The sequence below is a fragment of the Echinops telfairi genome, unplaced genomic scaffold, assembly GCF_000313985.2.
Source record: "Echinops telfairi isolate 266 unplaced genomic scaffold, ASM31398v2 ScPeMD7_655;HRSCAF=1070, whole genome shotgun sequence".
Classification (NCBI taxonomy): Eukaryota; Metazoa; Chordata; class Mammalia; order Afrosoricida; family Tenrecidae; genus Echinops; species Echinops telfairi.
In genome coordinates, this window is record NW_022104553.1 from 29,566,803 (window position 1) to 29,578,562 (window position 11,760).

At 56.3% G+C, this 11,760-nt stretch overlaps 1 protein-coding gene across 2 annotated transcripts; it reads left to right on the forward strand.

The window, feature by feature from the left end:
- The first annotated feature begins 594 nt into the window (after positions 1 to 594).
- On the forward strand, positions 595 to 7,754 carry DMAC2 (distal membrane arm assembly component 2). Of its 2 annotated transcripts, XM_004710352.2 has the most exons (6): positions 595 to 630; positions 2,039 to 2,235; positions 3,317 to 3,397; positions 5,014 to 5,150; positions 5,246 to 5,408; positions 7,419 to 7,754. In XM_004710352.2, exons 1-6 carry the CDS (start codon positions 613 to 615, stop codon positions 7,594 to 7,596), a joined length of 774 nt encoding a protein of 257 aa, XP_004710409.1. In that variant the 5' UTR covers positions 595 to 612; the 3' UTR covers positions 7,597 to 7,754. The 2 variants fall into 2 exon arrangements, with proteins under 2 accessions (XP_004710409.1, XP_030742101.1); XM_030886241.2 differs by lacking the exon at positions 3,317 to 3,397.
- The last annotated feature ends 4,006 nt before the right edge of the window (positions 7,755 to 11,760 follow it).

Sequence of the window (11,760 nt, forward strand, 5' to 3'; positions counted from 1 at the left end):
CACACACCTGTGCCTGTCTCACGGTCAAGGCTTCGTAAATACTTGTGGAATGAGCGCATCATTCGATCCACAAGACTGCCCCAAGAATCCTCACTTCTCTGAAGGCCAACGCCCCAATCCACACAAGTCTCACCTGAGCGGGAGGGAAGGCTCAGGGTGTGCTGGGGACACAGGGTGCAGAGTCATCCCGGTCGTGGAAAGGGCTCGCTGGAAAAGTCAGAATACGAGGGGGCTTCCAAGAGTTCGGGGGTGGGGGTGGGGGGTGGGAATGCCATTCTCTTTTCATTCATTCCATGTCCTCACAAACCTTCTAAAGCCCTCGCCTGCCTTGCAAGAAACCCAAATCCTAGGGGAGAGTCTACTTCTCGGTGACCCCACGTGCAGGACTGTGGTCCAGAGCGGCCAAGACTGATTTTTCAGAAACAGACCCCCAGGTCTTCCTCCCCAGGAGGGCTTCACCACGCCAACTTCGGCCTCATCCGGGGACTCGGCCCCTTTAAGAAGACGGCTGGGACCTGGAGACGCGTGGCCGCCAGGGGCGCTGTCCGGACCGAAACGGGGGGCGGGACCGGAAACTGAGACGACCACTTCCGGTCACGTGATCCCGGCAAGATGGCGGCGCCCAGAGCGGTAAGTGACCGGAGATCCTAGCGCTTCCAAGATCCAGAAGTTCTTTCTGCCTCCTCCGCCTTCAGGATCCCTGTTGGCGCCCATCGGGGCTAGGAGCTGTGAAGGAGCAGGACTTTCTCCCGCTTAGCCTCGCGATAGGAGTCTAGATGGGGCCATTGGACTGGGAAAGATCGGGAGGCGCTTTAGCGTTTGACAAGAGGGCGGGGCTTGGCGGAAGGGCAGCCAATTGGAAAGCCGAAAGCTTTGAAGGCGTGGACAGAAGTGATGCTCCCGGCCAACCACAGGGCTACGACTGCCGGCAGCCAATGGGGCGTAGAAGAGGGCGGGCTTGGGAGGAATTGGCTGATCTCTTGTGGTTTGTTAGGCCACGGACAGAGGACTAAAGATTAAGTTGTGGGACGGCTAGGGATTTTGAAGGCATCATGGGTGCGCAGGAACCGAGACGGGCATTGGGTCGTTCCAAGGGAAGGAGCGCAGAGAAATTACGGAGAATTTGCAGCGTTCTCATGGAGAGAATTTAGAATCCGTTTACAGAACATGAGAGAGAAGCCGAGGAGAGTTCCAAGAGAAATGTGGAGAAAAATAAGGGCTTAGATCAAATTAATGGGTGAATTTGGTAAAACAAAAATAATAGGGAGCAGGAGACATTTGAGGGGAAGTGAAAGAATACTTGGAGCCCTAACAGAGAAGTTAAGGGTGATTGGGAGAGAAATTAAGATGATCATCGCAAGTGGGGTTGGAGAAAGAGGTCATTCAGGAAACCCTCGATAGAACTGGATAAAATTAATGGGAGCATTGGTGGGGAATCAGGTCTGATAATGAAGGTGTTGAGAGAAAAGACTTTGGGAAAAGTCAGGGATATTGATTAAATCGAGGGGAGGATGTAGGGTGGATTAAGGGGGGCTGGTGAGGCGCCTTGGTGGCATCATGGTTATGTGTTGGGCCGCACGGTGGGAGAGAGATGAGACACATGAAGCAGGTTTTCCACTCACAGGCAGTTCTACCCCGTTTTATGGGGTGACCATAAGTCAGAATAGTCTGACTTGCGGTGAGTTAAGTTTTGAGAGTTTTCGGGGAAACTTTGGCAATCTTCGTGATAGAATATGGAAGTTCTGAACTAAGTCAGCAGGTGCTAGGGAGCCAAGGGGAGCCCAGGTGGGCAGTGTGTTGTCAGGCTGCCAACCACAAGGTCAGCAGTTTGAAACCACCAGCCACTCCTTGGGAGAAAGATGAGGCTTTCTATTTTCTCAACAATTTGACAGTCAGAACCCCAAAGGGGCAGTTCTATTCTGTCCTCTAGGATCACGATGGGTCAGCAAGGAGTTTGGTCAGTTGAGGGAGCCCGTATTCTTGAAGCAAGAATTGGGAGGCTCTGGACTCAGTCCCTCCTCTCTGCTCCCCTCCCCAGTACCTGCGGCTGGTGTCTCCAGTCTGGAATGCCGGTTTCGGGGGTGCCCGTGGCCTGAGTGGGATGGTGGCCCCTGAAGGCACTCAGAAGAAGAAGAGGACACTGGGCCAGTACCTGGCTGATCACTTCTCCGATGTCCAGGCTCTGAGGGAGTACTTGACTCAGAGGCAGATGTCGAAAGTTCACCAGAAAAATTGGTGAGAAGCCCAGGCCTGCAGGACCCATCTGCTGGGCCTGTGGGAGTCACAGCCTACCGTCTTCCCCGACCCCTCCCACTGCCTGGGTAGCTCCAGGGAACCCCTTGTAGGGACACTTGCCTCTTTCTAGCCCCAATCCTGCCCTTGAACTCCATGCTGGGTGGCCAGTGCTGCACCATCTCCACTGGAGGCCTAGGCAGCATCCCTGACCTAACATGGCAGCGAGCACCAGACTCAGGATTTCCCCTTAAAATCTGCTCGGCCCCAGCCTTCTTCACCCAGGTGGTTAAGCCAGATTCTGAGGCACTGCCTCAGGTTCCCCTTTTGCTTCGTGGGCTCCCATCTTCATGAATAAAATCCCAGAATATTGCAAATTTGAGCAGCTCCAGTGTGTGTGGCCTGGTCTGAGCCCCTTCATTTCTTGGCTGGGTTACTGCAGTCATCTGATAGGAGACACCCCCCACCCCCACCCCAAGTCTACTCTAGTCTCAAAAGCAGCCCAAACGACCCAGCATGAATCAGGTCACATCAGCCCCTGCCTGAACCCCTGAGACGGTTTCTGGTCGCAACTCCAATCAAAGGCAAACTCCAAGCCTGAAAGGCTAAGCCACGCACCAACTTCACCTTCTCCTTGCCTCCTCCCACACCCCCCACTACCTGGCAGGCCCTGGGCCTTGGCATGCCTCCCCACCACGCGGACCTCTGCTCAGATGTCACCTTGGAGGAGCGTGGCTGCTTTGTTTATGGTCTCCAGTGGTAAGGGCAGAGGTGACAAAAATCATGGGCTGTTTCCTTCAAGAGACCTTTTTTGACACCCCGGCCCAGCCAGCAGCCTCACTGCCCGAAGAAGACACCCCAGCCTCCCCTCTGTTTTCCTTTCGAGGTACAACCTGCTGCTGTGTCCAGGTTTGTCAGCTCCCTGCCCCTAAAATGCCACCTCGTTGGGGCAGGGCCTGTGATCTGTCTTGGCCCCCATGGTATCCCCTGGTGCCCAGGATGGAATGGGCCTCAATAAACCTTTATGGCTCAATGCTGAGTGCTCTGTTCCGGGTCTCACCAGCCCCTGTGGTTTCCTCCCCAGGATTCCCACCAACGTCAAGAATCAATATGGCCCTTACGTCGCGGGTGCCTTCTTCATCCTGAAGCTAGGAGGCTCCGTCAAGTACGACAGCGTGCGGGCATTGAAGCAGCGCTGGGAGAGTGACTGACGGGCTTCTTAAAATCTGCGCCGTCTGCTGCCTGCTGGCTGTGTGGCCTGGGGCTGGCTTCTGAGCCCGTTTGCCATCAGAAAAGGGTGGTTGAGTTGTTTCACAAGCCCAGCCCTTGCTACGAGACCTGCCCGTAGCCTGTGCCTCACCGGCTGCTTCTTCCCGTCTGCTCTCCCTCCCTTCTACTGCTGTTTCTTTTTATTGCAAACATTTTATTGAGGGCTCTTACAGCTCTTGTAATAATCCACACATCAATTGTATCAATTGTACATATGTTGCCATCATTATTTTCTTTTTAAAAAATTATTTTTTTTAATACTTTTATTGGGGGCTCTTACACCTTTTATCACACTCCGTGCATGCCTCCAGTGTGTCAAGCACCTTTGCACATGTGGCGCCGTCATCATTTTCAAAGCCTTCTCTTCCCACTTGAGCCCCTTGCTTTTCTTTCCCCCTCTTCATTTTCCTTCTCCACAGAGACCTCATCTACTCCCATCTTTCTTGGGGGGGAATTCTATTTGATTGGAGCACCTGTAAACCGTGGGAACCCCTGGTGGCGTTGTCATGGTTACATGTTGGGCAAAGCCTTGGCAGTTCAAAACCACCGGCTGCTCGGAGGGAGAAAGACGCATTGCATCCTCTCCTACTCCTGTGAAGAGTTGCAGCCTCGAAAACGCACAGGGGCAGTTCTGCCCCGTCCTGTGGGGCGCTGGGAGCCAGAATCCACCCGATGGCCGTGGGTTTCCAGTACCCTTGGCCGTGGCATCCAGGTCTGGGCATGTCTCTCTTTCTGGCCGTCTCCAAGGGCTCTTCTAGGCTAGCTCTTTTCTCTTGTATTCTTATCAGTCATCTCGGCCACCTGCCGTCTCCTGGAATATAGCATGGTGAAGCGGTTCCCTGCCATGGGGACCCAATGCGAGGGGACTTCAGAAAGCATGTGGGAAGCGGCCCACTATCTTTTCATCCCATTTTTCCCCACGAAGTTTTGGAAGCGCCCTTGGACAGTCCGTTCAGCCATCTGTGGAAAGAGCTTCACACACAGCCTGAGAGATAGGGGGTGCCTCTGAGTGCCAGACCAACCCAGTGCCATCGAGCTGATCCCAACTGCCCGCGGCCCCAGCGGACAGCTTGGGATTGCTCTGCTCCATAGGCTCCCAAGGGGGTATTATTCCTTGACACCAGCAGGCCACCTCATCTTTCTCCCTCGGAGCAGCTGGCGGGTTTGAACCTTTCATCTTAGCAGTCCAACATTTACAATATAAACAGTAACTCCCAGCTCACTGCCATCGAGTCCAGTCTGACTCAGAGCGACCCTGGAAGGCAGGGTATAAAACCGTCCCTGTGGGTTTCCGAGACGGTCACTTGGTGAGAATAGACAGCCTCACCTTTCTCCTGCAGAGCAGCTGGGGGTCTCAAACTGCTGACCTTGAGGTCAGTAGCCCAATGTGTAACCACTAGGACTCCTTTAATCAATGCCCCCAACTAGGGGATAATTAGCATGTGTAGGGGTGCGGGGGGGCCCTGGTGGGCAGTTGCTCCCGCAGAGTCCCCCACCCTCTCCCCTCGCCAGGTTTCAGGGCCAGGAGTGGATTGGGCCCAATGGGTACAGCCAGTTCCGTCAGGGCTTCCTGAAGTTCCAGACAGTGCCCATTGAAGCCGTGGATGCCAGTGGCTGTGCCCTCAACTACAATGGCCTGGACAACCTGTGTGAGTGGGGTGCCCCCCGGGGGAGTGTGGACAGTGCCTTGGCCAGTCTCCTGGGTGACAACCCCGCTCTCTCCTCCTCTCCCCTCCCCGGGCAGTGCCCCTGAAGGAGCTCCAGACCCTCTCGCTGCAGCGCTGCCCCCACGTGGACGACTGGTGTCTGAGCCACCTCTACCCTCTGGCCCACTCCCTGCGGGAGCTTTCGCTGGCCGGGTGCCCTCGAGTCTCCGAGCGGGGCCTTGCCTGCCTTCATCACTTCCAGTAAGAGCGCATGCCGGACCCCTGCCAGTCCAGATGCAGGAGAGAGGGAGAAAGAAGAGGGAGGGGGCTGGGGGCACCCAGTGGGTCTCTGGGAGAATGAAGGCACTCCTCGTTTGTCTTGCTTTGGTTGTTCGTATCTTCATGAAAGATCCGAGGCACGCACTGGGCCGCTGAGGCGCCGGCTTTGAGTTTGAGCAGCGGGCTGTGCTTCCTGACAGTGACACGTGCCTTCAGTGTCTCGTGCCCACAGTTTTAGCGAAAACGTCGTTGTGGGGTGCCCTCAGCTTGGTTCTGGCTCACATCGACCCCATGTACAGCACAGCACTGCACTGCCTGGTCCCGCGCCGTCCCGTCCTGAAAATGGTTCCGTTTGAGCCCACTGTAGCGGACGCCGGGTCCGTCCATCTCTCTGAGAGGCTTCCTCTGTGTCAGTACATGGGCCGATGTCCCCCCATCCTCCTCTCCAGAGGAGCATGCCGCCTGTACATCTTTCAGGGCAGATCTGTTTGTCCTTCCTGCCGGCCGTCAGGCCTTCAGCGCGCTGCGTCAGCACCGTCACCCCAGTGCCTCCTTCTGCGTCCATCTGTATTCCTTGTCCCAGCTTCCACCTGTGTAGGCGGCCATGGGAAACGCCCTGGCTTGGGTCCGGCACACTTCAGTGCCAGAGTACCATCCTCGAGGGCTTGCCGCCCCTTCCAAGAGGCCTCCTGCAGCAGGCGGCCCCGTGCAGTACATTCCCTTTCTCAGCTGCTGCCACCACGTGCGTGGATTGCAGATCTAAGTCCCATGAAGGCCCGGACAGTGTCAGCCTTTTCTCCGGTTCCCACGACGGTGGGTTCATGGTTCCGTTTGTAAGGCTTTTCATAGAAAAAGCGAAATGTTTGCCGGATCAGCAACAGGTCATTTGTTGATCACATCCTTCTGGTTGTGCACCTGTTCTCCAACCTTTACCCTTTCCTAAATTATCCCACCACCCCGAACATCAGTTCACGGCCCCGCCTCCTGGTGTCCATTTGTGAGCTCTGAGCTCTGCATTTGCCTGCGTCTTGGTAGTAACTGCTTCTGGTGCCCTCCTCCAGGGCTGTGGCATACGTCTGCACTTCACCTCTCCGTCGGATGTCTCTGCCACACTGTGTGTAGTGGAGCTGCTGTTGATGAGGCTGGTGCCTTTGCCACCTGCTGGCTCTTAGGAAGAGGAAGGCGGGGAACACTGGCAACTCGTTAAAGTGGTTTGATTTTTCATTGTAGGAAGCTAGGGCCTGATGTGTAGGCGCCTCGGTGGTGTAGCAGGTTACACAGCAGGCTGCTAACTGCAAGGTCAGCAGTTCAAAACCACCAGCTGCTCCAGGGAGAAAGAGAAAGCTTTCTAATCCTGTGAAAGAGTTAGTATCTCAGGACCCACAGAGGCAGCTCTACCCTGTCCTAGATGGATTTTCTGCAGGGAGTCTGGAGTCTTAGTCTTCCAGGGAAGCACCTGGGAATGGCGTGGGGACAGAATCGCCAGTTTCCGGGCTTTCCTGGAGTCCTCCATGGACGACGGGCTGCAATCTGCCCTGCGCATTTGACATGAATCATCACCCCGCTGCCTTCTGACCAGGGTCCCTGCTTTACCCCTGCAGAAACAACTCAGGAATTCCCCCAAGGTCACCCAATGGTAGAGCTGAGGTTTGAAGTCCAACCAAGGAAGTAACCAGGCTTCCTAGCACCCAGGAGCCCCAGTGGCAGAGCGGGCTCAGCATTGGGCTAACCACGAGGCCGCAAGTTCAAGCCCACCCACTGCTTGGGAGACAGATGAGGCTGTCTGCTCCCATAAAGAGTGACAGTCCCCAAAACCCATGGGGCAGCTCTGCTGTGCTCTATGCCGTCATGTGAGTCAAAATCGACTCTGTGGCAAGTTTGGGGTTTTGTTTGACGGGTGAAGTGGGGCGCACACACACACACACACACACACACACACACACACACACACAGTCTTCATGCTGACTTCCTGCCCTACTTCCCTTCTTCCAGGAACCTCCGCAGGCTGGACATCTCGAGCCTCCCAGCTGTGTCCAACCCCAGCCTCACACAGATCCTGGTGGAGGAGATGCTGCCCAGCTGTGAGGTGCTGGGGGTCGACTGGACCCATGGCATGAAGCTGGCACCAGAGGAGCCGCCTCAGGACACAGCCCGCCCCGTCCCTGCCTAGCCTGCCCCTTCCCTTGCCAACGACCTGGGTGGGTGGGTGGGGCGCCCTGTGCGGTGTCTGAGCTGGGTTTGTTCCGTGCAGGGGTGGGAGCCTGGGTGTGGCCAGGCCTGGTCCTCTCAGTCAAAGGGCAACTGATAGTGTGTGGTCACAGAGCTATTTATTTCGGGGGTGTGTGTGTGTGTGTGTGTGCCTTTGGCTCAAGGTCAGAGTTCCTGTCCACGCACCAGTAACCTCTGCTTCTGTCGCCTTAGGCTGGGCTGCTCTCTCCTTTGTGGGTCACCCACACTGCCATCATGAGACCTATCCCTAGTCACCCACCTTTGGGTGTCCTGCCCTTTCCTGCAGGGACCCTGACCGATAGACGATACTCCCTGGTGGGGACTTCTCAGCTCACTGCAGGGCGTACAGCCCCCACTGGCCCCCAACCCCCACCCCTGCCAGTGAGTCCATTCTGAGTCCCAGCAACCCTTGGGGATGGAGTTCAACTGCCCCGGTGGCTTCTCCAGTGGTAGATCATTTTGTTGTCAACAGTTTTGTTGACATTGTTCACACATTAAAGAGCTGTGAGATCACTACCACAATCAATTTTAAAACATGGTCTTTTTTCTTGTTCTCGTTATTGGCTCTCTGAGCAGCAGCCTCTTCTTCCTGCAGAGCAGCTAGTGGGTTTGAACCGCTGACCTTGCGCTTAGCAGTTAATATTTCACCCACTCCACAGTCCCTGGCCCACACTCACTAAGTGCCCGAAGCCACACCTGCTGCTCCCTGGATATCGGTATATTGTCTCTCGACTCCAGATAACGACTCTCATGTCTGCTTTGGGAAAATGGATCTGGGCCCATGACATTTCTTTCATTTGCCAACTAGCAGAATGCTTGGCTCTGTCAGTAGAGGGCCCTAGGAGCACCACAGGAGGAAAAGCTTCCCCTTCCCACGGCTTTTCCTGGCCTCTCATTTGTCTATAGAGGAACACTTCCGGGAGGTGCCTTTGTGAGCAGCCCTCCCCATGCCCCAGGCGGGTTTCCAGTAAGTTCCAAGGCCCCTTATTAGCTAGCCCTTCACTACTGCAATCCACTGTTTCCTTCCATCGTAATCATTTGTATTAAACTTTCTCCATTGAATGTTTTTTTCCCTTCTGATGGGCTCCAAGCTGATCAAGAATGAGTCCCCTCCCGCCCACTATCATGATCCCAATTCTACCTTACAAGTCTGGTTAGACCAGAGGATGTACACTGGTACAGATAGGAACTGGAAATACAGGGAATCCAGGACGGATGATCCCTTCAGTGGTGAGAGTGGTGATACAGGGAGGGTGGGGTAGAAAGGGGAACCGATTACAAGGATCTACATATAACCCCCTCCCTGGGGGACAGACAACAGAAAAGTGGGTAAAGGGAGACAGTGTTAGATATGACAAATTAATAACTTATAAACTATGAAGGGTTCAGGAGAGGGAGGGGAAAAATGAGCTGATACCAAGGGCTCAGGTAGAAAGCCAATGTTTTGAGAAAGATGATGGCAACTAATGTACAAATGTGCTTGACACCATGGATGCATGCATGGATTGTGATAAGCGTTGCCTGAGGCCCCAATAAAATGAAAGTGTCCCAAAGATGTGACCTGTGGCATGGTTTGGCCTGGTGGTGCTCCATGTCACAGTGAGATGGAAGAAGCCAGAAACCACAACGTGGCATGACAGCACAGGTGAGCAAGCTGTCACCTGGAGTGATGAGGGGTGCTAACTGAGACACGTGCCCTGGGAGCCCTGAAGATGGAGTGCAGGGTTGATTCTTGGGAGTGCTTACAAATGGAGAATGACAAGTGCAAGTTGCTGCTGTCATGCCTATTCTGACCCATCCCGAGCCTGGAAGACGGTAAGAGTGATGCCAGTCCGCCCTGCTGGGTTTCTGAGGCTGTAACTCTCTGTGGGACCAGAAAGCCTCAGCTTGCTGCTGAGGAGCGGCTGGTGGTTTTGAACCGCTGACCTGGCTGTTGGCAGCCCAATGAGTAACCCATTACTCCACCATGGTTTCTTTGGCTCGGAGGGCTCCTGTCACCAGAAACCCCAGGCAAAACTCTAGCTCAATGCTGGATTAGGACAGTTGGACTCACGGTCTTGTGAAACTTGACGCATCCGCTGGTGAAGAAGGGGACATCCGGTTGGCCCCACAGGAAACTGACACAACACCCAAGTCATTGTGCCTCCCCTGCCAGTGGTGGACAAGAGGACGACCAACCTTCTTGTCTGCATGGTTGGAGAGGGGCGGCCTCAATTTCAGCACAAACCGCCGCTGCTGCCTCTCCCGGGCATCGAGTCGATCCCCACTCGGGAAGACCCTGGAAGGCAGGGTAGACCTAGCCCCGTGGGCTTCTGAGACTGGAACTCTTTAACAAATAGAAAGCCTCGTTTTCCTCCTGTGGGGTGGCTGGTGGTTTCAAACTGCTGACCATGTGATTAGCAGCCTAACACGTCATCACTATACCACCAGGGCTCCTGCTGCCTCTGGGCCCGCACGTAATGAGGGTCAGGTCTCGGCATGTTCCAGGCTAGACAGGATGGAAGAGCTGACACACTGGAACTGCAAGACTACATCCAGGAGAGGGCTTCCCAGGGTTCCTGGGAAAACCCCATTGGCCCTGCATTTCATTTCCCCACAAACTTGGAAACTTAGGACAGCAGCAGTGGATTCTCAGAGGGCGGGCACTAACTCGGGCCACCCCACTAATTTGCACGCACTCAGCCCGGATCCGAGGGCCTCTGGTAGCAGTAGCAGCGTGTGCACCAGGAGGCGGTGCTAACAGTCATCTGGAGTCTAGAGCCAACAATCGCCTCAGGTTAAGGACGTTCTCTAGGGAAGCTGGGACTGGTTTCTTAGGGAAGAGGGAATCCAAAGGGCTAGGGAAGTAAACATGTTGGCTTGGAGTTATCATGTTCCACCTCCCCCCCTCCCCCAGCCCCAGAGGAGCCGGGGTGGCCTTGTGGACTAAGCACTGGGCTGCTAACCACAAGGTCAGCAGTTTGAAACCACCTGTGACTCCAAGGGAGAAAGATGAGGCTTTCTGTAGTTACAGCCTCAAGCCAACTGACCCTGTGGGTCAGTCAATTTGATAACAGTGGGCTGGGTTTTGGGGTTCTTAACAACGCCCCCTCCCCACTCCCTCCATAAGGGAGCCTGCAGTTACAGCTGTGAATTCCCCATTGCTGTTTCTAAAGTCCCCCTTGGAGCAGCTGTCTGGTCTCTCTCTCTCTTACTGGACACAAACTGGCCAGCAGCTGCCAAAACTTCACCCTCAGAAACGTCAGGTGCCCCCAGGAGTGAACCATCCCTCTGCAGAAGCTCACGTGGCCCTGGGGTGGGGGTGGGGGCTGGGAACCTCTCCAGGTGTGTTCAGGCCCTTGGCCCCAGCCCACTCTCTCCCTCCAGCTGTCACCACGGTGGGGCAGCGCGCGGGAAGGGTCAGCCCAGGCGTACTGCAGGGAGAGGCCCCAGTCCCACGCCAGGTCCCACCTGCGAGCCTCCCCAGGCAGCGGCCGCAGCCCCAACAGCACAGGCCTCAGGGGAGCGGGGAGGTAAACAGCTCGACAGCCTCCCCGTCCCAGTGGGGCCGGATGTGCGCGTTCCCGGAGCTACAGCTCAGCCGGGCGGGGCGGGGCGGGGCCGGAGGGTGTCCCCGCGGGCAGCATGCGGAATGGAGCGGGGCCAGGGGTCAGCCTAGCCTGGGCTCCCGGTGCCCGCAAGCCGGCCACCCACCTTCAGCCCGTTCCTTCCCTCCTTGCCCACGTCTGCCTTGCTTCTGACCTCCTCTCTCCGGACCCCTGCCCCTTTCCTTCTCTGGGGGCTTCCTGGCCGCCTCCCTCCCCGTGCAGCCAGCCCCGGGCCCACCCAGGTCTTCCCTCTCGGCCGCTCCCGTCCGCCCCGTGTCCCGCCCTAGCTGACTCCCCACTCTCGTCCCTCCCTCGGTCCTGCTCACCGGTCCGCAGCACCCCCACCCCACCCCCAGCCCGGGCAGCCACCGCAAACATCCCCGTCTCTGGCCGGGCCCACCCAGTCCCACTGGGCACATTCACGCCGCGGCGCGCGCCAGCCGCTCGGCCTCCCGGTCCCTCCCTGCCCGCGGGGGACTCGCCCGGTCACTGACGCCGCCCCGCCCCGCCCGGGCCGG